Below are 22612 nucleotides of genomic sequence, written 5' to 3' on the forward strand. Positions count from 1 at the left end.
CGGAAGAGAACGCAGAAGCTCTGATTACAATCTATAGTGTTCCATAATGAAGCTGATATGCATAATAAATGTCTGCACTTGGCATGCAACTGAGAATGACTATCGATTCTATTTTTCCCATTATGTGGAAAAATTTATTTAGTGAAACAGTCGATGCGTACAACGCCGTCAGGTTGATTCGAATATGAAGTATAATTACAAGCCATCGTTGAAAGAATTGCGTTTCAGTTTGAAATATCGTTCGAAGGAATATTTTTTGGAAAACATCTTGCACGGTGTTCCGTACTTCGTGGATCCTAAACGGCCTAAATGGGAAAGGTAGCATTGTAATTAAGTAGTAAATTTTACATTATTAAAATGCACTTTTTTTTCTTTGTTTCTTTGCAGAATAACATGGTTCTTTCTGACGCTTGCCTCAGTCATAGCAACCGCTGTGATAATCGTCATTATTTGGCATAAGTTTCAAACAGAACCAACAATAACTGGATTAGATATAATGACAGAACATATTAATATCAAATTTCCACAAATCTTCATTTGCTTCGAATGGACACAAATGAATCACTCGTATCTACACCAGGTAAATGTACTTGTTTTTATCAGTCCAGTATTATCTGATATTTAAAAAAAAAATACTTTAAATGTTCGTAAATTGTATACAGGACGAATTGCATCTATACGAACAGCTATACAATTGGTACAAGAGAAAAAATATTGATTTTGAAACGTTCCCGTTTTATACGAAAAAAACCAATTTTCGTAGTACGTTCGAAACGATGGCGCCCAACTGCGATGACGTGATCAGCAACTGTGCATACAGGTAAATGCAATCCAACGTCATGCTCATACTCCAATGATAAATGATTTAATTCAATAAGATTCATTTATTTTCTCAGGGGAAACAAACAGCTGTGCAGTAATCTATTTACAAAAGTTCTTAATTCCGCGGGTGCGTGTTGTAAGTTAAATCATTTGGAACATCTTAAAGCTACAGATGTCGCCATGAGTCTTCAGTTTGAAACACGAAGCTCGAGTTATCCGTGGAGGTAATACTGTTATACATCTAAGTCGAATTTCTCTTAAATATTTAATTACAGACTTTACTTGAAACAACACATCGACTCGAGCCCGAAACCAGACGAACGACCGATAGTAACAGCTTACTTTCCCGTAGAGATTGAATTCATAACCGACATAACCTATACTACTCCTGACATTCGTTATTTAACACTTCATCAACGAGAATGCTATTATAAATACGAAGGCGTAAGTACAAACGATTGCGAGATAAACTGTTTTATGGAGAAATTGTTCTCTCGTTGTAATTGTCTGCCATGGTTTTCATTGTACGCCGACAGACCAAAATGTTCCCTTTTGAAGTACCCCTGTCTGTATAATAGTAGTATCGATATAGACGAATGTGACTGCTGGCTTCCTTGCAACCATACGTCGTACAGTGTAAGAGGGATACAAAAATCTAACAGTAACGTTAATCGAGTTATTTTAAAAAATTGGCCGGCAGCTCTTTACAAGAGAGAAATGAGATTTGGGTATATGGATTTGCTTGTATCGTTTGGCGGTGTTGCTAGTCTTTTTTTGGGTTATTCCATATTGACAACTGTGGAGCTAGGTTACTATTTTAGTCTCAGAACTTATTGCGGAGCAGTAATTCAAGCGTCACGGAAAAAATACAATATAAAAACTATCCATATCGTGGGAAAGCTTCCAAGTAAAGTAGACACGAATGTTCATCCAGGATATTATCAATATCTCGATTAATTTTCACACGTATATTCGTAGTACACGTTAGGTTTGCTTTTGGATTAAAAAACTGATATACGATTGCAATTAATAAACTGTTTTATTAGAATCTCAATTAAATTTTATACAAAAAAAATTAGTGACTATCCATAAACTGAATATCTGAGAGTAGCAAAACTGTATTTGGTAATGGTCTCGGTTGTGGACTTAAGACTGTAAATGTTTGCCTCTCCACGTCAACGTTGGTCCTGCAAATAAGAAAACAGTCACTCTGGAATAAAAGTAGAAATCAGCTTAATGTTTTGATAAAAAAATCACTTACACGCAGACAAATCCAGCAACGTTAGTTTGCACCACGTCATCCTCTGGCGAATCGGCAAATGAAACTGATAATAAGTGATGGAGAAGATTTGGTCCAGGCGTAACAGCTACCAATTTCGTTAGATTATCTTCTGCTTTCATTCCAAGCGGCATGCAGGACGCAGGTAATACCGGAGCTCCAATTTTATACAGTCTTGCTTCGCTCCATTTAACTTCGAAACTATGCGGATAGAGCGGAGTTCTAGATCCATAAAAATATTCCCTTACACCTTGATCTCTGGCTTCTATCCTCTGTGCTTGACTCCTTTCTACGACTCCGCCGCTTTTTGGTAGAAAAACAACTTTTACGAAGTCTGGCATATCCCTAACGAGTTCGTTGTAAAGTCTTTCTTGATCTAATACCATAATCGCGTCAACTTCGAAAGCTTGTGCAGCGTGAGTTAATAGTTTATACCCAGCCCCTTTGATCCAGCCGCAAGTATTTATTACAATGCCAGAGATTCTAGCTTTTTTATTAGCTTGAAGCCTGTCGGAACAGACTTCTGCGAGCCGTGTCACAAGTAGATTATAAAGAGCGACGTTTGTCTGCGGAGACTTGTGTCCAAAATGAAAAACTAACGGTGCTTGTTGGCTGAAACCTTCTACAATGTTGGATGGACGTTCCACTAACAGAGCTCCAACGGTACCAGGTATTGCTATGTGACCTTGACCAACATCCAGGTCTACAAAAATTGGCCTACGGCCCATTCTAACTGCATAGTTCAATAAAAGCCTACAGAGTGTTGATTTTCCAACATCACAGGGGCCTACAAGCATTGTTATTGGCCCTCTAGTGTCATCTTTCTCCGCAGCTTCCCTGAGCCTTTCCATTGCCGCGTGACAGTTTAGGTAAAGACCCATTGGAGTCTCTTTAGCAACATAGCTAACGTCAGTTTTACCCACCAATTCTACTGTACAGCCTTGCCAGGTAAATACAGCTACTTTAGCTCCAGCTGTAAACTCATATTTCTTTCCTTTTACTAATTCTGTACCAAAGACTTCTGCTAAACCATTTTTCAACTGTAAAATAATGAAATAAATACACACGTGATACACGAGAACAGACAGCGAAGAACTAAATTTTTAATGTGAATTACGAGAGACGTTTTAATACTTGCCTCAAGCGTGACCTTTTCGTTTTTGGTTTCAACTTCGAATCGCAATTCGCAATCTGGATCCAATTTGAATTCTTGAGTTTGCGCTTTCTCGTCTGTCATTTTGCTAATATATAATTACCTTCGAGTGACTTTTACATAGCGTTATAGAGTTTTTATTATTTTGTTTACGTGGTGTATTCTAACCTCTAAATTAACACCTGACGCTATCGATGTTCTCAACTTATCGAAATATTATCGATAGTTGAGTCAATGTCAATGTCATAATATTGTTTATGTTCATGCATGTATACTATGTATAAAGTTTATCGAAATATCAATGCATTATTTAACAATAATATAACAGTTTAAAAAAGGTGGGTCGTTTGTATAGAATCGTAGAAAATAGAAACTCCCCTTGCACAGAATGTATAAAGTAGGGTGTATTTGCAACTAAATTGGACTAAATGGTCATGGAAATTCCTCTTTGTGGTCGTAGCAATTTTGCGATGGGGGTGCGCCATCTAGTCAGTTCACCTTTACTTTATATTCTATGGTTGTCGTGACGTCATTTCCACAGTACTACTAGTGTAAACGGTCGCGACAGTCGCGTACCGGTGCCACGCATTTAGTTTGATAGTCCATTAAACGAAACGTCACAAAAATTACAAAAATGACCGCATTCACGGTTGTTGGAAAATTTTGGCAAGAATACGTTAAAGCCACGCCAAAAAAACTCAAAATAATAGACGCTTATTTGCTTTATGTGTTCTTGACGGGTGTGATACAATTTGTTTATTGTTGCCTCGTCGGCACTTTTCCTTTTAACAGCTTTCTTAGCGGATTTATTTCTTGCGTCTCTTGTTTCGTTCTTGGAGGTATTTTACCAATGATTTTTTATTCGAATTTTCATAAATTTTTATAAATAAAATGAAACAAATTTTCCTCGACCCTCCATTAGTTGCGTGATAGTATTTAATCGCGTGAAGGATTATTGTCTATCATATGTTCTTTATCTTTTTAAATTTTTAATGCATATTTAACACGCGACTAATAAAGGGTAAATTAACACTCGTTGTTGCATATTTATTAAAACATTGTCTTGTACTCCTGTTTCAGTTTGCTTACGGCTACAAGTGAATCCGCAAAACAAAAGTCAGTTTCACGGAATAAGTCCTGAAAGAGGATTTGCAGACTTTATTTTTGCACATGTTATTCTTCATCTTGTTGTAATGAATTTCATTGGTTAAGGGCATGGAAAAAAGGGTTTGTAATATTTTGTAATAAAATATTATACTCAAACCTGTTATTAATAATGGTTACATTATTTTAAGCATTTTTAAAATAAATTCCATAATTAAGGAAACTGTTAAATGGTAAACAAGAATTTATTTTTATTAGCAAACGAATTACATTCGATTCCAACTATGTTATAACTGAAAATTAATTATCGATTCTTCCGGAGAGTGAATATCTGAACTAATATCACTGTAAATGCAAGATGGTTGCCTTTCTTCAAAATTTTCTGACGATTCGCCTTCTGTACTATATTTTTGAATATTCTCTTCTTTGTCTTCTTCCTTGTTGCATTTACAAGTCTTCGCAGGTACAATGAGGCCCAAATTCCCTTCTGAATAGCGGCAATCCATATTTTCGATCTGCAAAAAATATATATATAGTTGTATCTTCACGTAACTGCATGGTCATTATACAGTATACATACTTGCGATACAGTATGATGCATGATAGTTGTAATATTATCATCTTCCAATATTTCCCAAAGATTGTGGAGTAATTGCTGTTTCAGGTGCGACGCGCAATAATTCTCACACGAAATATCTCCCTCGAGCTGTAAATATTATTATCGGATCGATAAAAGTTCTTGCACAAAGTACGATTCTATTTAAAAGTAGTACTCACCTCCAAGGCCTCCTTAATGCAACTCCTTGCACGATTTAAAAGACTTTTAAGCCCGTTTAATACCTTTTCCCTTTCACGAACATCCAACAACAATTGTTCCTTATCGTTTCTAGTCTTCAAAAGACACCTCTTTAAAAATTGGATTTTCTGCTCCATTTTTCCAGTCTGTTCTTTAAAATCTTCCGCGATCCTTTCGTAGTGAACGATTCGCTCATTATCTCTTTCTACTTGTCCGTAATGCAACATCATTGATTGAATATCCTACCACGTTTAAATATAAATTTTCTTAGATTTATCTCCTACTATTTTGCAATTTAATTAGCTTTCTAGGGATAAATTCAAGAACCTTCGTTAAATCTAGGGCTCCAGAATTCTATACAAACCCAAAAACCCAAACGACCTATTAAAATTTTATAAAATATACAGTGCCCACTTACGTGAGCGTGGACACTTAAGTGGGCACTATTGCATTATAAAAGCTAACGTAATGTTAAATAAATGTATGTTGTTTATATCAGCGTGAAAAGGTAAAAGATTTACAATGTTAGAGCAGATAGGTACGAATCGAATTACCCGCGTATGAGAGAAGAGAGGGGGAAGGTGCGTGATCGCGTGCGCGTGACGAGCACTCAGTCGCACGCCGAACGCTCAAGAGGACGGACCGGTTCTATCAAACGACGAAGAGAATAGATCGTACCGACGCTGTTGCTTCGTCTGCTGTGTGTTGTGTGTGTAATAATATTATCTAATTAACAATCTTACGTTTGCCAATTTGTGAATCGTGTTTCTCTGTTTCAATGCCATTTGTAGAGTTACTTTCGACTCCGTCTCGAACATTTCGCACTGTAACCTCAAAATACGTTCGACTTCCTTGCTATCGTTGCTAGTGACCTTCAGTTCTCTGCAGGTCCTTTCGAGCACATCAAGCTCGTGATTCAGTGTGACATTTTCTCGAATCGCGCGATGAGTGGCCTCCGCTACTCGCATATTTGTTGCCTTGCGAAGTGATACGTCCAAAGTGTTCAAACGTTCCTCCATTTCCTTTTTCATCCTTTTAACATTCGATTAGAAAGTGTAACAATTATTCATAAATTTAAATGGCATTGAAATGTGTTGTGAAGGTTTCACAAGGACAAGATCTACTATCATCATTCGTCACTGCTCTCGACCAATGCCTGCGAGTCAGTGGACTGCAACAGAAGTGCAGCATGGAGTTTTAAGCACGGTACACACCTTAGCAGATCTTGTCCTTGTGTGATATTTACAACTCGAAACTAGAGACTTTAGCACGGTTCTAAAAGCAGCGAAATTTTTACTTGTGAATTTAATAAAATACAATCGTACATTGCTTTCCCAATAATCACAGACTTCTCGGCTTCGTAAAGTTCTTCCTGGTGTCGCTTTTCCTGTTCGGCGATCTCCTTTTCTTGGATTTCAAATTTCTGTAATAAATCGATCCGCGCCAATCGCCAGTCCTCCAATGCGTTAAGTTTACCAGCTACTCGGAAGTATATCGTGTTTTTTAAGCGAACAATAATAACAGATAGAAATGCAACATTCTCACTTTACCGGCCAATTTAATCTCGGCACTTAAATTATTTTCCATCGTGCGATATTCAAGTTGCATCGCTTCTTCTTTCTTCTTGTAAACAGATAATTCATCCTTTCGTAATTCCTCCACGGCTGAGAGCCGTTCAGCTAGTTCCCTCGACTCTTTTATTTTTTCTTCCAAATTTCTTTTCAAATGTGCAATGACGTCCGATCGATCCTCTTCCAATTGTCGAAATTTTTCTTTCACTTGCCCCGCCGCTTCCTCTAACTCCTGGTTTCGAGTTCTTAATCTACACTCCCCCCACAGTTTTTATACATTCGTTTAAGTGTGAAAAATTACTAAATATGTTAAAAGTGTTATATTATATACAGTGTTCAGCCACCCCTGGGAAATATTTTAATAGGAGATTGTAGAGGTTAAAATGAGACGAAAATCAAGAATATCAATTTGTTGATTGAGGCTTCGTTCAAAAGTTATTAACATTTAAAGTCCCGACCTTCTCGAATTTTTTTCTCGAAAGTGGATAGGATTTCGAGGTTATGTCTATTCACCAAAAATGCTTGCAATTGACCTCTGTAACTAATTATAATTTTTTTAGAACGATTTGACATTTTTTTTTTTCGTCGAAAAATTTAGGCGCCAAATTAGATTTTCGGTAAAGATTTTTTTTCTCGAAAATGCGTAGGATTTCGGGGGTATGTGTAATGACAAAAAATGATTGTAATTGACCCCCGCAACTGAAAATAATTTTTCCAGAACGATTTGAAATTTTTTTTTTTCGTTGAAAAAGGCGCCAAATTAGATTTTCAGTAAAGAATTTTTTTCTCGAAAATGCGTAGGATTTCGGGAGTATGTGTAATGACCAAAAATGATTGTAATTGACCCCCGCAACCGAAGATAATTTTTCCAAAATGATTTGAAATTTTTTTTTTTCGTTGAAAAAGGCGCCAAATTAGATTTTCGGTAAGGAATTTTTTTCTCGAAAATGCGCAGGATTTCAAGGATATGTGTAATGACCAAAAATGATTGTAATCGACCTCTGCAACCGAAAATAATTTTTCTAGAACGATTTGAAACTTTTTAATTTAATTTGTTAATAACTTTTCAACCTCCATCGACAAATTGGTATTCTTTATTTTAACCTCTATAATCTCCCGTTAAAATATTTCCCTGGGGTGGTCGAACACCCTGTATAGTATAAATATGTATTAAATAAATCAATGTTGTTCTGAATAATGTATTATACGTAGTATGAGACTGATATATTGTTCTTAATTCATTTGTTAATTTAAGAATAGAATTAGAAATTCAAACAGACGAATGTACCATTCGTACATGTATGATATGCATATTTACCGTGCCAACTGTCTGTTGTTATCCAAAATCTCTTGTTCGTAAGTCAAGGTCTCCCTTTCGTCTACGCATTTCTTTTTTATCTTTTTTCCTTTAGCTTTACGTTTCTTTTTTTTTGCCCGTAACATTTTAATCGATTAAATAGAAACTTAATGTCGTACGAAGAATTTCAACCCTTTCACTACGCGTTCGGAAGCAACGCGAAAACATTTATTGTTAGATCGATAATTCTATAGTTCCATGGTGATCGTTAGTAGTCGGGAATGGAATAATTTTTCGAACAAACGTTTCATTATCTTTCTATACAATACAGAATTAACCCAAAGATTTTATTATTTACGTACGCAAATAGAAAATTTTTATTTAATTCAAACGTATATTCAAAAGAAAAATAGTCGATAAGTTACATATATTAATGCATAAGAACTAATGCAAATTAAAATGTAAATACAATAAAGTTTCTTAACATGTAAAAGTCACGAGACTCGACTGTTCCATATACAGAATTTCAAACCTTGAAAAGGACAGTGAGTGAAAAGAATGAGAAAGGATATCGTTTTGATATGTAGAGAAACTTTACTGTATTTTTTAAAAGCACAAACTTTTACAAAACTCTGAATATTCATAAAGAATTTAATATAATCGTTCAAATAAGATGGTACAATAAAAAACAAGAAATCGTTATGCACGCACGTGCGTGTATTTATGGAGCATCAGTAACAAACTTGACTTCGTCTAAAAGAAAGAAAAATATTTAAAAGAAAATAATAAAGTACTAATTCAATTCATCCTAGGTGGAGGCGGTGGCTGTGGCCTGCGGAAGTAAATTATTAAACTGAGCATGCCAGTAAGCATTCCTATAAGATATAAATCCCAGTTCTGGCCCAAGAGCTGATCCCATTTATTCAGATGATCGATAAGGTTAAACTCTTGTAGGTAGTCTAAACCAAAGAGGAAAGAGAGTTTAATGAGAGCCAATGCTACAGGAATTTTGGCATCTGGACTGGCCTCTGCTGCAAGATCGTAACATCGTTTAGCTAAATGTCGATCTCTTGCCAGACCCAAACCACGTTCGTGCATATATCCGAGATTAAACATTGCCTGCGCGTTAGGTTGTTGTTCAGAAGCTGATCGATAGTGACTAGCTGCAGCCTCGTAGTCAACTTTAGTTCCTTTACCATAGTAATGTGCGTCTCCTAATTTAACCTATTGTAATTACCAATTTGTAAATAATAGCAACTCGAAAATAATATCGCGCAATATTTCATTAGTATGTACCTGGGCGGCAGAGTATCCTTGCGAAGCAGCTCTGGCCCACAGAGTAAGTGCCCTAACTAATCCTTCCTCTTCTGACAATATTGTAGTCTCTCCTTTATCAAGTATAAATGCAGCGTTACTCTGTGCAACATCGTAACCCATTTCAGCAAGAAGAGCAGAGTTGACGAAAGCCTCGTTAATTCGACCTTCTCTGTAATTTGTGTACGCGACCACCAGCTGATCGCTCCATTTGCCCCTTTCAGCGACAGTTTTCAGAAGTTCAACAGCAGTTGTGCAGCTACGCATCATGCCTGTTCCGGTAGCATGCATCTGCGCCAAGTTATAGTACGCCAACACATGACCAGACTGACTAGCCAAATTGAAGTACTTGTTCGCTAATTTGTAATCGCGTTTCACACCTGTTCCACCTATCAAGTAATACAGTTATTACTGAAACTGAATGTAAATATTCTTTGTAATCACGTTCTGTATAATTAACAGGAATAGAAGATAGCATACTGAAATACATGTTGCCAAGTTGAAGCTGTCCATCGACCCACTCCTGCTCTGCAGCTTGACTGAAGTACTGAAGAGCTTTTGCGGTATCTCTTTCAACCCCCCTTCCGTAAAGATACATAAGCCCTAAACCACTTTGTCCAACAGGATTTCCAAGCTCTGCAGCTTTTTTAAAATATTTGTAAGCCATTTTAGTATCCTGCTCCACTATTTCGTTACCCTCTAAATAAATCTAGAAAACGGCACTGCGTTAGCTAACACGAATACAGTAGTGCCCACTTAAATGGAACTACTGTATGTAAATTCAATATTCACGGTACCTTTCCTAGAAAAGCCATAGCAACGTGATTTCCCGCATCGGCAGCGTGCTGAAAATAATGCATTGCTTTTACGTGATCTAGTGGAACACCTCTGCCACCCTGATAATGTAGCTGTCCCAATCCAACTTGAGCCTGCGTGTCTCCTTTGTTCGCCAACAACTGATAATATTCTATTAAATCCTGATCAAAAATTCCCGAGCTGTATCCAGGATTTTCATATTCGTCTAGAAGTCTAATTCGTTGGACGACTAGCCCGCCGCTAAAAGATACTTCTTCCGCAACCTTGTTAGCAACTTTACTGTAAAAGTCTAAAGCTTTTTCGCAGGAAGCTGGTGTCGTGATACCAGCCCAATAACGATAACCCAGAGCCATTTGTGCACGCGTATCTCCGCCAAGAGCCGCTATTGTATAATGAAGAAGTGCCTTAGCCTGCGAAGCATTTACTCCACCTAATCCTGTTGCATACAAAAATCCCATGCCCTGGAAAACATTTGCGCGTACGTAGCCTTCAACCAGTAATTCGTCAGCCTATTAATAATTAATAATTATAAAATTTATGTACCATATGAGCAGATGGTAGCCCAGTTTCTGCAAGTTCTTTAAACGTTTGGTGAGCAGCTAGAATATCTTGACTAGATGTCCAGAAAGAAGTTGAACCAAATTGCATCCCTAACAATTTAGCCCACGCCAACATAGATCTAGCTTCGCGATGACCGAGAAATGCCGCAGACATTAACAGTTCGTAAGCTTCCGCTTTATTAGACCGTGTAGTGTTCAAAAGTCTCTGTGCTTTCCTAAATATTTGCTCGACTGAAAGTTTGGAAAAATCGGTTTCATTTGTACTCTTTTAAGTATCAGATTGCATTATAAAATGCACGTGAAATTACCCTCTTGTTGTTCCGGTGTAAGTGGTTCCTGAATCTCCTCTTTATAGGGTTCGAGTAATTCTTCTTTGCTCCATATATCATTTTCTTCTTCGTCGATTCTTAAATTACTATTATTTGGTAAATCTATGTTCTTAATCTGTGCTGTCATCGCTTTCATCCAAACGTTTCTCATAGCAGAACTTTCTTCTTTAGTTTTCGGTTCGTTTTCTATTTCCTCTTTCTTTTTAGTAATTTTCTCATTGAGATACGGTTCAGAAGCTGGTATCATTTTCAGAATAGTATCGTGCAAAGCCATATCGCGCAAATGTTCAAATATATTCTCTTCCAAGCTGACATCTTCTTCCGCTTCCTCGTCCGAATTATCTGACTGTTTCTTAAAAACTTCTGGCTCGGATGAAGCTGGCATAACCAGCAATAGCAAAAGCAACAACTTCTGTAGCTTCATTCTGTTGGCTCAATCTGTATCATACTGATTTCAGCAAACTGAATTTTTCGCTAAATAAATAAAAAGTTTTATTCCATAAATGCAACAACGGTAAAATTTTACTTGAATAAGTTTGATGTGTCAACAATATTTGTACAAAATAATTACGAAGACACTGTATCTTTTATGTACTGTAACCTACATCTCGATGAACAATACGTAGGAAAAAAAAATATCGTTCCAATGGAAAATAAATACTTGTTTTCTTACTTTTAGTTCGGACAGATTTACACGAGCCTTCTTAAGTTCATTTTGTAGTAAGATTCTCGATAATTAAACTTTTCTTAGCACAAAACAACGTAACGTTATTTAGTTACGTTACGCACATCTTTTAGCAATTGCACTATTGATTTCTCATGATGGTTTGTAAAGATAAGGTTTTTTCATAATAAACTGATATCGTTTCATAATTTACTTGAATTGTCGAACATTAAGAGCACATTATTTGTACGACTATCGATAAATCAGCTGTTCTGCAGATATATGTTTCCGAAAATTTTAATAGGTCACATACTCTATACGTTGAACAACTAAAATTGCATATTGCATAAAAATCGGTTCCTTTATATTAAAAATGAACTTAAGATAAAATCTGAAACCTAAAGAAGTCGAAGCTTTTTGTCAATAATGTGCAATAATTAATATTGTACATATTTATTGTAATTGTTTAATAAGTTAACTTTTAAATGATCAACATGGTTTTCCTGATCTATATCTATTAGTCATTTGTTAAATAGTTTTATTGTCTTCGTAAATATTCTGTCTGAAGTTTGTTGCAATATCGCGAAATATTAGTTTTGAATACTGCGGAATATTCGTAATCCTATATAGTACATGTTTATAAAAATATGTCGATCGTATAAATTGGAATAGAATATATTTTTTATTTACATAATTTTTACGAAATTATTAAAGTCTTGCATTACGAAAAAATGGTGGATCTACATGGAAAGGACAAAGGAAATATATCGCTTCCATTGAAGCTGCATTCTTACAAAGATGGCCAGGATAAAAATATGCCAACAATTATTAACACGCAGAGAACATTTTACAATATTAGAATTGCTGATATTAAAAATGAAATAAACAGGTTAAAAGTAAAATTATGTTTATCAACGAATTGTCGATAAAATCAAGAAACCTTACGTTTCCCTAACAAGTAGCTTATTTCAACAATAAGGCAGTAAAATAATAACTTAAAGTTTTTATACGCATTAAACGTAGAGATTAAACACGAATTTTTAGGTTAAATGAACGAAACGATAAGTTATTAGGAAATATCGAAATCACTAATGAACTTATATCTACTGTGGATGAGAAAACAGTAGATGAGATTTCAAACTTGTCTAAACAGGTTTATACGCAAAATGATAGAGTAGAATATTTAAAAAATCAAATTGACACAGTAGAAAACAATCGAGCAGAAGATAGACGATCTCACGAACGGAATATAGAATTATTCAATCAGAAATATAAAAATAAGAAAGTTAAATTAGTTTCTCGAATCAAAGTTCTGAGTAATTGGCAAAACTTTTATTTCCGGTATTTTGTTTCCATTTCCGGGCAATTAATTTCGTAAATATTTTAGATGCCAAAATCAACACTTTGGAAGATTTTAAGAAAATGCAAAATAGTTTAGAAGAAAGCTTTAAAATGCGTCGTAAACGCATGATTAAAAACGACGATAATATGAAAGACATTCTGGAGAATATCAAGCAAAAGTTTCGATTCGATGAAGAAATGTATCACGTTTTTTTTAACGTAATTGTTTTATTCAAATATTGTTATATTCGATTCGTAATTGTAGGGTCTTTTTGATTTAGGCTCAAGAATGATCTATATTATCGTATTCTCGATTTGGCTGCTCAATTTCAGCTATATACAAGTAGACACATAAGTTTACCAAATCAAAGATTAATGCGTGAAAATATTATGTTGAAAAATGAATTCTTGCAAATTTCTAAGGAAATTTCACTTGAAAAGGAAGTTGAAACTAATTTCAAGTAATTTCCGTTTTACCTATGTATTCATTTCTTGACTATCTGTGTTTCTACTCAAAGAAGAATGGTTCCTTTTATAAAATCTTACCTTATAGAAATTCTGCTATGGAACAAAGAAGAAATATTGTTGCACGTCGTTCGAATATAAAAGGAAACATAATAACAAGAAAAGTACAAAATTCTGTGTTGAAATCTTTAGAAAAGATATTTGAGAAAATGAAAAAGCGTTTATCTTTCATCAAAATCCCTGATCCAGCAATGGAAAACAAATGTTTGGCCTTGATTGAAAGTGCTCAACAAGAAGAATACATATCTAACGTTAATTTTTCAAAATTGCAAACTTTACTTTATAAAGAAAGAACGAAAATAGGTATTGCAAAGTATTTTCAAAGCAGAATAGAATGCAAAATAAAGGCAGTTGTAGAAACACTTTATGATTTAAAGTATATTGTAACTTGTTCACTCGAGGTACTTTAAAACATTGTTAAATTTTTTTAATTGAACCATATTAAGGTTTTAATTTTAAGCTAATTGCAAGTATAGATTCAAGCTGCATAAATTTAATGTAAATATATACACATTTACAGTGTCCTGCAAGTGAATCAAGTTACGTTAACTTGCTTCAGCTTCTGCAAAACAAACTTATCAGAGGGCAATCGAAATTTCTTTGCAGTATTGTTAAATCGTAATTATCGTTTACATATCTATCAAAGTTTTCATTGAAGATTACATTTAATTAGATGTACATTTATACTGTAGGATTGAAAGTATTTCACGAGAAATAGAATATTCTGCTGAAGATTTAAAAGAAATTCCTGAGAATATTGATTCCGAGATATTGATGGAATCTGGAGAGAAAGAACCTTCGTCGAATGCAATTTTAAAAGAAGTAAATAGTTAATTTTATTACATGTACATACAGGGTGTTAGGCCAAACCTGGGAGAAATTTTAATGGGGGATTCTAGTGGCCAAAATAAGACGAAAATCAAGAATACCAATTTGTTGATGGAGGCTTCGTTAAAAAGTTATTAACAATTAAATTCAAAAATTTCAAATCGTTCTGGAAAAATTATTTTCAGTTGCAGGGGTTAATTGCAATCACTTTTGGTCATTAGACATACCTTCGAAATTCTATCCACTTTCGAGAAAAAAATTCGAGGTGTGAAATTTTTCGACGGAAAAAAAAAATTTCAAATCGTTCTGAAAAAAATATTGCTAGCTGTGGGGGTCAATTACAATCATTTTTGGTCATTACACATACCCTCGAAATCCTACGCATTTTCGAGAAAAAAATTCTTTACCGAAAATCTAATTTGGCGCGTAAATTTTTCGACGAAAAAAAAAAATTTCAAATCGTTCTGAAAAAATTATAATTAGTTAGAGGGGTCAATTACAAGCATTTTTGATGAATATACATACCCTCGAATTCTTACGCATTTTCCAGAAAAAAATTCGAGAAGATCGAAACTTTAAACATTAATAACTTTTTAACGAAGCCTCCATCAACAAATTGGTATTCTTAATTTTCGTCTTATTTTGGCCTCTAGAATCCTCCATTAAAATATTTCCCAGATGTGGCTGAACATTCTGTATATAGTAGTGCCCACGTAAGCGACCGTGGACATTTAAGTGGGCATCAGTGATAATTATGTTTTAATTTCAATTTAGACAAAATCTGAAATAGAAAGAGAAGATGAGAAAGAAACATGTCCTGAAAGTAGTGCATCTGATGAAAAATCATTACATAGAATACTTAAAAATATACAATTTGATATCGATTTAAAAGAGTCGTTGTTAAACACAGATACTGAGTTCATAGACGAAGAAGAATCTTTATTCGATATTAATGAAGAATAAAGTTCACTGTTTATTTCTATATTTGAGACCATGGCCTCAACGTTTTCTTTTCGTTGCATCGTGTACTGTGTTTCCACGAAAAGAAGACACAGCGTCATTTCATCCCCACTTCCATTGCAATCTGCTGATTCACTCATTGGTCGAAAATGGTGACAAAGATCGGTGACAGCCAATCAGAGAATTGCAGCAAGAGTGGGGGTGGAAGCACACTGTGCCTTCTCGCGGAAGGACGATAAGTGTGAGGTTAAAATTTGGAGGGAAAAATGTAACGTAGTAACAAGTGGAGATATTTGGTTTAAATCATTTTATTTATTGGCGAACATCATTACCACTGATTTTCAAGTTGACAGTCGTGCATAGAAAAGAAAAAATAGAATGCGAATACTTACACCAGTCGTAAGAAATATATACTTTCGTGTCATAGTGTCAGAGAGTAATAGTATTTGCAGTTCTGTTAGATAGATTTGGGCGATTATTATTAAATACAAAATATATATATGTGTATATATATATATATTTATAGCAGTAATATTTTTTTTTTATCTTTCTCTCTCTCTCGCTCTCTCTCACTCTCTCTCATAATATAATAACACATATCTCTTTGTAATATAGATAATCTTTCTTTGATTTTGCAAGGCCAGCATAGAAATCACACTAGAGAATGGTAAACTTAGTCTTTTTCCTAGATTTTAGACAAAGAGACGCCCCTTATCAAATTAGCCATTAATTAAACGCAATTCGTGTTATATACATTTGTAAAATTAACCTCGATTAATTACGAGCTTCTCATATTTCGAAACTTATTATTATTCATAATTATTAAATTTAATTTGCTGTAATGGAAACATTCTTTTTAGATTCTTGTATTTAACGATGACAATATAAGACATTTTGTTTGTAACATTCGAATCTTACGTTCTGAAATATCAGTTTTGTACAGTGTGCGTACATTTTCAAATCATTGTTTTTCCTTGGTATTATTTTAAATAATCGTGGAATATATTTTTCAATATTTTAGATATTTAAATTTCATCATTGAATAATTTACCTATCGATTTATGTACAATTACGCATTAAAGATGCCACCACTTTCTTTTTTTAATTCTGGTCTCCGATTAAGGCTGGTAACATTTTCGAATTACATGTTTGTACCTAGATACGCGTAACATAAAGAGTGTTCGGTCAAAATAAGACGAAAATCAAGAATACTAATTTGTTGATGGAGGCTTCGTTAAAAAGTTATTAACATTTAAAGTTCCGTCCGTTCTGAATTTTTTTCTCGAAAATGCGTAAGAATTCGAGGGTATGTCTATTCACCAAATATGCTTCTAATTGACCCCTCTAACTAATTATAATTTTTTTAGAACGATTTGAAATTTTTTTTTTCGTCGAAAAATTTACGCGCCAAATTAGATTTTCGGTAAGGAATTTTTTTCTCGAAACTGGGTAGGATTTCGAGGTTATGTCTAATGACCAAAAATGTTTGCAATGGACCCCCACAACTGAAAATATTTTTTCCAGAACGATTTGAAAAATTTTAATTTTGTGGAAAAATTTATTTACTTATAGAATTTTTTTCTCGAAACTGAGTAGGATTTCGAGGTTATGTCTATTCACCAAAAATGCTTATAATTGACTCCTGTAACTAATTATAATTTTTCCAGAACTATTTGAAATTTTTTAATTTAATTTGTTAATAACTTTTGAATGAAGCCTCAGTGAAGAAATTGATATTCTTCATTTTCTTCTTATTTAGGCCTTTTTCCCTGAGGTGACCGAACACCCTGTACATTTTTGCCATTTTACGAATTTACGTACATTTTGCGTAAAAGGATTTTCATCTCGACGAATTTAATTAGATTACTGTTTTTTTTAATTAGCAGTTGTATAACTCATGACATTTATAATGTGAAGAAATGATAAACCCAGTCGTGTTTCATAAATATCCATGAAATCGTGTTGTCAAGTGACTTACTTTAACATACAGTCTAAAACAACTTTGTGAAAATACATTGATCGTAAACTGTATAAAATATACTATGTGTTTGTCATTAGTACAGTCAAAAATAGCATTGCTGGAAAGTATTTGAACTGTTAATTCCAGTATTCTTTTGTTCTATATTTATAGAAGTACGATTTATCCAGAATCTTAGCTGGTGTTACAAACTTCCGGTTAAATCGTGAGAAAATATTGGTTTCGAAATACGCGATTTGTTTTCGTGGTGGCTTCCGGCGATGAATTTTACGTGAAATTTTCATAAAATACAACTCGTTCTCGTGGATAAAATTCATGAATAACGGTTTTCCGATATCAAAGCATTTGTAAATAATTAAAAGTATTACGTCGTATCGGGAAACCAGAAGTTTCATGAAATAAAAATGAAAAAACGCGATACACTCGAAAACGACATCGTATAGGCAGTGATAATTGTAATATATTTGCAAAGTATTTGTAAAGTTATATAAAGTTTTATTGGAATTCAGAAAAAAAACTTGTAGTTGTAGAAAATATCGTCAATCGAGAAAAAGTATATGCTACTTTATACGCATTTCAGAGGCAAATATCGTATGAAAAGGAATGTAGAAAAACTAAGAGAAGTAGATTTTACTATGGTAAACTTTGGTATTATATATGAGTGAACTTTCGTGTCCCTCTGTTCTTTCTTTTCAACACTTTCGTTCTTTCCGTATAGAAAGACAGCCGATTATTTACAAAAGAAGTTATATAAAATACAACGTGATTACTATTGCTAATAATAAATCATACTAATACCGTCAGAGAAAAGAAATAATGAAAATATGGTGCACAACTAAGCAAATTAAGAATACTTAGTTTACATTGCGTATTAGTAAACAACGAACGATAAAACGCCTTCTATTCGTATCCTATTGACACATCGGTACGTTTCGTGCCCTTAAACAATTTGGTGCAGCTAAATCATTGTAATTGTTAAAATGGCTAGGGAACCTAATCTTACGCTAAATTGGCTAATGATATCGGAAGATTAATTAACGAGGCATTCGTATTTTCTAAAACTGTTTCGGACTAATACTAAAACAAAACTAGTAATGGTTTCGGTAAATTTACCGCGATAAATACTGTCACTAACGATACATATCCTTGTTTCAACATGAGACGTCAGAAATATATCGAGAAAATACATATTTCTATAGCCCATAAGCGTTGTTGATACTTAAATCAGTCGCTTTATACTGTTTTTTATGGAACAACACATTTTGTTCCGTTTCAAAACAACAACTTGAGGCCTGCATACACATATATGTATATACAGCGTGTTCAGCCACCCCTGAGAAGATTAATGCAGGATTCTAGAGGCCAAAATAAGACGAAAATCAAGAATATCAATTTACTGATTGAGGCTTCGTTAAAAAGTTATTGACGTTTAAAGTTTCGACCTTCTCGAATTTTTTTCTCGAAAATACGTAAGAATTCGAGGGTATGTCTATTCACCAAAAATGCTTGTAATTGACCCCTCTAACTAATTGTAATTTTTTTAGAACGATTTGAAATTTTTTTTTTTCGTCGAAAAATTTACGCGCCAAATTAGATTTTCGGTAAAAAATTTTTTTCTCGAAAATACGCAGGATTTCGAGGGTATGTGTAATGACCAAAAATGATTGTAATTGATCCCCACAGCTAACAATATTTTTTTCAGAACGATTTGAAATTTTTTTTTTCCGTCGAAAAATTTCACATCTACCCGATTTTTTTTCTCGAAAGTCGATAGGATTTCGAAGGTATGTCTAATGACCAAAAGTGATTGCAATTGACCCCTGCAGCCGAAAATAATTTTTCCAGAAAGATTTGAAATCTCTTTTATTCTAAAATTTAGGCGCCTAATTAGATTTTCGGTTGGGAATTTTTTTCTCGAAAGTGGGCAGGATTTCGAGGGTATGTATAATGACCAAAAATGCTTGTAATTGACCCCTGCAACCGAAAATAATTTTTCCCAGAACGATTTGAAATTTTTGAATTTAAATGTTAATAACTTTTTAACGAAGCCTCCATCAACAAATTCTTGATTTTCGTGTTATTTTGGCCCCTAGAATTCCCCATTGAAATTTGTCCCAGGTGTAGCCGAACACCCTGTATATATACATACACATATCCACACATATATATGTATATATATGATCTCAATTTGGAAATATTTAATTATTACAGATAGAATGTATTATATTAATTTGTGTGTTTACACTTAATTTCAGAAACGCTAAGTCTAAAGGCCAGTTTACGTTTTATTCTAAACTTTCTAATATTATAATGACAAGATGCACCTACTTCTTTTATTGTTTCTATCTATATTTTAAGTTTCCATGTATTTGTGTGATCATTTATTTTTTTAATTATATTGACTATTAGAGGTTAACTTATACCTATTAATAAATTAATAGATAAATAATAATGGTTAAAAAGTCAAACATGTATTATACCACAAGTAACAATTAGCTACGCTGCAAATATCTCGAAAGACGTGTCGCTATAATTATATATCGCAGACTCATTTTTTGTTTTCTAAATATCTCGTGCACTGACCCCCGTCACGTCTAACACACAGCGTTTGTACCAATTTCTATCTAAGGAAGTTCAACCATATAGTTAAAACAAAATGTAAAGCATCTCGATTGCAAGTTTTAAACTCTCTGCAATGGATTTCGTAACGGTCCCTTCGAAAGGGACCGTTCCGAAATAGTAAAGGTATACAGAGTTTTCAACTACTGCGCTCCACTAATTATTAAAACCTAATAATCGTAACAGGGCGTTACTCGCCAATATAGATGTGTTAAACATATCTTAGAGAGAGTTTTAAACAGTTGATGTCTGCTGGTTGTTGTTATCCAATGGAATACTCGTTGAACATTCTTTCAACATTGCTCGTAATCGAAGGATTTCCGTTGATGCAGCTGCAAGGTCCGATTGTAATTGTAGCTCTTTCTCTCGTAGACGTTTTATGTCATGCTGACAAGTCTGCAAAGTAATTCAGGATTAAATAAAACATAAAATGCACTGGAGCAAATCTTTCATATCAGTACAGTTACAGTAGTGACCGGTCACTTAAGTGGGCACTACTGTATCAATGACCAGAAATTTTGCACTTTTTCTAGATGACGTACCACATTCTGCTTCAGTAGATGCAACTTGTCGCACTTAAGTCTTGTAACTTCCATCTTCAGGTTTTCATTTTCTAGAACGCCATCTTTAGCGGTACACCTTGCAGTGTCGTGAGTTTCTGCGGAGCTCATCGACTCGAGGCCTGTGTCGCTGTCCGGATACACGACCTGGTCGAGTTCCAACTCGCTGTTTAACGAACTGTCGTCGCTTTCTGAAATAATACGTTGCGTAGTCTCCGTCTTCTCTGATCTCTCTTGTTTCCTTAGGTTCTCATGAGTCAGTCTCTGGACGGACGGTACAGAAGTTTTGTCCACAACAGTTGTATCATTGCTGGCACAAACTGATGCGGTGGATTCCCTACGATCAACTTCGTCTTGCTGTATAGTGGCCAAACTACTATCTTGATTGTCTGTATTAGATAAACTACTGTCCTGGCTCCCTAAACTGGGGCTCCCGCGCTCCGAGTCTCTTCGAAGGGTCAAATCGGGGGACCCTAACGGACTCGACGGTTCTATCGAACGCTTACCGCCAATCTTTGTCGTCGATTGTCGATTGCTGGGTGGACTAGGTTCTGATTGACCCTTCTTTGATAACTGCTGGGGCACGCTCTCCGTAGACGCGTTCCTAACACGCGATATCAACGCCTTTCGAACCGTATCGATGAACCTGGAACCGCTTCCTCCGCTACCAGACCCTGATGCGTCGCTCGCCGTCGGGCTTACCGGGCAATTCCCACCAAATCCCAAACCAGGACCTCCTAAACCAATCGCTCCCCCAAGAAATTCCGCAGTCTTTCCTTGCAATTCTTCCGTCAAGGACTCCAAAAGAGCTGACCTCGTTCTTAGCTGTTAATGGAAAGTTTCTTTCGTTAGCATCGACACTCGAATCAGATATTACAGAACTGCCCACTTAAGTGACATTACTGTAGTTGTAATTTCTATCTAATAATTTAAAGTACCATAATGTGAGATATTGTAAAATGGTCATTGTATATTGATGGTAAACAATACCATTGCTTTAAGATTCCAATTAATTGATAATTGAATTAAATTAGATTATTATTTGTCATATTAAAAATTTAATTTCATTACTGCTTTGTAACACTGTTATGTACAGTAGTACCCACTTAAGTGACCACGCTCGGAATCGGTCGCGGTCACTTAAGTGGGCACTACTGTATATAGGGTGTTCGACCTGGGAAAAATTTTAATGGGGGGTTCTAGAGGCCAAAATAAGACGAAAATCAAGAATACGAAATTGTTGATGGAGGCTTTGTTAAAAAGTTATTAACAATTACATTCAAATATTTCAAATCGTTCTGAAAAAATTATATTTAGTTACAGGGGTCAATTACAATTATTTTTGGTCATTACACATACCCCCGAAATTCTACCCAGTTTCGAGAAAAAAATTCCAGAAGGTGTGAAATTTCTCGGCGAAAAAAAAAAATTTCAAGTCGTTCTGAAAAAAATATTGTTAGCTGCGGGGGTTAATTACAATCATTTTTGGTGAATAGATATACCCTCGAAATCCTACTCAGTTTCGAGAAAAAAATTCCTCAACGAAAATATAATTTCTGGCCAGAAATGTCTGCCTGAATTTTCATGCGAATCTTTAAAACGTCATAACTTCTGAACGGATTGGACGATTTTAATGTTCAAAAAGCCAAACGCCGCGTATTTTAGTGTAGAATATGTAGCAATTATAAAAATATTCGAAAAGTTGATCCTTGACCCCGGAAAATGAGAAAAACCCCATAAAAATGGTCCAATTTTCAAACAGCCATAACTCCTGCAATAGCGAATATATTTCAATGAAACTTTTTTCTGAAGTAGAGCTTATGATTACCTACAAAAAAGTATTAGACAACTATTCTGTAGGGCGTCAAACAAAAGTATTAAGAATGAAAAACGAATTTTTAAGGAGAATCGACAGGGGGTAGGTGCCTAAATTTCTCGGCGAAAAAAAAAAATTTCAAATCGTTCTGGAAAAAATATTGTTAGCTGTGGAGGTCAATTATAATCATTTTTTATGAATAGATATACCCTCGAAATCCTACCCAGTTTTGAGAAAAAAATTCGAGAATGAGTGAAATTTTTCGACGAAATTAAAAAGT

At 34.6% G+C, this 22612-nt stretch overlaps 7 protein-coding genes across 10 annotated transcripts in view; 3 read left to right on the forward strand and 4 right to left on the reverse strand.

Annotated features, from left to right (window-relative positions):
• Nucleotides 1-115: 115 nt before the first annotated feature.
• On the forward strand, nt 116-1899 carry LOC143349265 (sodium channel protein Nach). Its single transcript, XM_076780370.1, has 5 exons — nt 116-318; nt 388-580; nt 663-820; nt 897-1046; nt 1098-1899. The coding sequence occupies exons 1-5, from the start codon at nt 185-187 to the stop codon at nt 1777-1779; spliced, it is 1317 nt and encodes a 438-aa protein (XP_076636485.1). The 5' UTR covers nt 116-184; the 3' UTR covers nt 1780-1899.
• On the reverse strand, nt 1849-3625 carry Cbc (protein CLP1 homolog). Its single transcript, XM_076780369.1, has 3 exons — nt 3240-3625; nt 2084-3141; nt 1849-2009 (listed from the first exon to the last, which is right to left on the reverse strand). The coding sequence occupies exons 1-3, from the start codon at nt 3336-3338 to the stop codon at nt 1898-1900; spliced, it is 1269 nt and encodes a 422-aa protein (XP_076636484.1). The 5' UTR covers nt 3339-3625; the 3' UTR covers nt 1849-1897.
• A 179-nt stretch (nt 3626-3804) lies between these two features.
• Nucleotides 3805-4602, forward strand: Dad1 (dolichyl-diphosphooligosaccharide--protein glycosyltransferase subunit). The gene is made up of 2 exons (XM_076780519.1): nt 3805-4093; nt 4335-4602. The coding sequence occupies exons 1-2, from the start codon at nt 3889-3891 to the stop codon at nt 4463-4465; spliced, it is 336 nt and encodes a 111-aa protein (XP_076636634.1). The 5' UTR covers nt 3805-3888; the 3' UTR covers nt 4466-4602.
• On the reverse strand, nt 4585-8581 carry LOC143349342 (uncharacterized). The gene is made up of 7 exons (XM_076780518.1): nt 8044-8581; nt 6705-6976; nt 6480-6633; nt 5898-6186; nt 5136-5396; nt 4939-5064; nt 4585-4873 (listed from the first exon to the last, which is right to left on the reverse strand). The coding sequence occupies exons 1-7, from the start codon at nt 8166-8168 to the stop codon at nt 4646-4648; spliced, it is 1455 nt and encodes a 484-aa protein (XP_076636633.1). The 5' UTR covers nt 8169-8581; the 3' UTR covers nt 4585-4645.
• Nucleotides 8582-8718: 137 nt separating this feature from the next.
• Nucleotides 8719-12034, reverse strand: LOC143349341 (protein sel-1 homolog 1-like). Its single transcript, XM_076780517.1, has 7 exons — nt 11715-12034; nt 11021-11515; nt 10696-10943; nt 10134-10613; nt 9817-10045; nt 9319-9725; nt 8719-9246 (listed from the first exon to the last, which is right to left on the reverse strand). Exons 2-7 carry the CDS (start codon nt 11463-11465, stop codon nt 8821-8823), a joined length of 2235 nt encoding a protein of 744 aa, XP_076636632.1. The 5' UTR covers nt 11466-11515; nt 11715-12034; the 3' UTR covers nt 8719-8820.
• Nucleotides 12035-12319: 285 nt separating this feature from the next.
• Nucleotides 12320-14405, forward strand: LOC143349561 (cilia- and flagella-associated protein 157). Its single transcript, XM_076780909.1, has 6 exons — nt 12320-12594; nt 12750-13021; nt 13093-13246; nt 13328-13507; nt 13600-13947; nt 14264-14405. The coding sequence occupies exons 1-6, from the start codon at nt 12437-12439 to the stop codon at nt 14403-14405; spliced, it is 1254 nt and encodes a 417-aa protein (XP_076637024.1). The 5' UTR covers nt 12320-12436.
• Nucleotides 14406-15912: 1507 nt separating this feature from the next.
• The window catches only part of LOC143349532 (rap1 GTPase-activating protein 1), a 164248-nt gene continuing 157548 nt past the window's right edge, over nt 15913-22612 (reverse strand). For all 4 annotated transcript variants that reach the window (XM_076780868.1, XM_076780870.1, XM_076780869.1 and 1 more), the window contains 2 exons: nt 20499-21341; nt 15913-20352 (listed from right to left, as the gene is read on the reverse strand). In XM_076780868.1, coding sequence (XP_076636983.1) covers nt 20191-20352; nt 20499-21341 — 1005 coding nt within the window. In that variant the 3' untranslated portion in view covers nt 15913-20190. The remainder of the gene's footprint in view (nt 20353-20498; nt 21342-22612) is intronic.

The sequence above is a fragment of the Colletes latitarsis genome, chromosome 13 (genome assembly GCF_051014445.1).
Source record: "Colletes latitarsis isolate SP2378_abdomen chromosome 13, iyColLati1, whole genome shotgun sequence".
Classification (NCBI taxonomy): domain Eukaryota; kingdom Metazoa; phylum Arthropoda; class Insecta; order Hymenoptera; family Colletidae; genus Colletes; species Colletes latitarsis.

What these genes read in the sequence shown, in the direction of transcription:
- LOC143349342 (XM_076780518.1), bottom strand. Translation starts at nt 8,168, where the DNA reads ATGTTACGGGCAAAAAAAAAGAAACGTAAAGCTAAAGGAAAAAAGATA. An exon ending in CGATTCACAAATTGGCAAAC is followed by an intron (nt 5,397 to 5,897) that starts GTAAGATTGTTA and finishes TAAACGTGGTAG; the next exon opens with GATATTCAATCAATGATGTT. An exon ending in TGCATCATACTGTATCGCAA is followed by an intron (nt 4,874 to 4,938) that starts GTATGTATACTG and finishes TATTTTTTGCAG; the next exon opens with ATCGAAAATATGGATTGCCG.
- LOC143349341 (XM_076780517.1), bottom strand. Translation starts at nt 11,465, where the DNA reads ATGAAGCTACAGAAGTTGTTGCTTTTGCTATTGCTGGTTATGCCAGCT. An exon ending in ACTTGGCAACATGTATTTCA is followed by an intron (nt 9,726 to 9,816) that starts GTATGCTATCTT and finishes ATTACTTGATAG; the next exon opens with GTGGAACAGGTGTGAAACGC. An exon ending in AAGGATACTCTGCCGCCCAG is followed by an intron (nt 9,247 to 9,318) that starts GTACATACTAAT and finishes TAATTACAATAG; the next exon opens with GTTAAATTAGGAGACGCACA.
- LOC143349265 (XM_076780370.1), top strand. Translation starts at nt 185, where the DNA reads ATGAAGTATAATTACAAGCCATCGTTGAAAGAATTGCGTTTCAGTTTG. An exon ending in ATCAGCAACTGTGCATACAG is followed by an intron (nt 821 to 896) that starts GTAAATGCAATC and finishes TTATTTTCTCAG; the next exon opens with GGGAAACAAACAGCTGTGCA. An exon ending in AGCTCGAGTTATCCGTGGAG is followed by an intron (nt 1,047 to 1,097) that starts GTAATACTGTTA and finishes ATTTAATTACAG; the next exon opens with ACTTTACTTGAAACAACACA.
- Dad1 (XM_076780519.1), top strand. Translation starts at nt 3,889, where the DNA reads ATGACCGCATTCACGGTTGTTGGAAAATTTTGGCAAGAATACGTTAAA. An exon ending in CTCTTGTTTCGTTCTTGGAG is followed by an intron (nt 4,094 to 4,334) that starts GTATTTTACCAA and finishes CTCCTGTTTCAG; the next exon opens with TTTGCTTACGGCTACAAGTG.
- LOC143349561 (XM_076780909.1), top strand. Translation starts at nt 12,437, where the DNA reads ATGGTGGATCTACATGGAAAGGACAAAGGAAATATATCGCTTCCATTG. An exon ending in ATTAAAAATGAAATAAACAG is followed by an intron (nt 12,595 to 12,749) that starts GTTAAAAGTAAA and finishes ACGAATTTTTAG; the next exon opens with GTTAAATGAACGAAACGATA. An exon ending in GAAACACTTTATGATTTAAA is followed by an intron (nt 13,948 to 14,263) that starts GTATATTGTAAC and finishes TTTATACTGTAG; the next exon opens with GATTGAAAGTATTTCACGAG.
- Cbc (XM_076780369.1), bottom strand. Translation starts at nt 3,338, where the DNA reads ATGACAGACGAGAAAGCGCAAACTCAAGAATTCAAATTGGATCCAGAT. An exon ending in ACGAAAAGGTCACGCTTGAG is followed by an intron (nt 3,142 to 3,239) that starts GCAAGTATTAAA and finishes ATTATTTTACAG; the next exon opens with TTGAAAAATGGTTTAGCAGA. An exon ending in GTTGCTGGATTTGTCTGCGT is followed by an intron (nt 2,010 to 2,083) that starts GTAAGTGATTTT and finishes TCTTATTTGCAG; the next exon opens with GACCAACGTTGACGTGGAGA.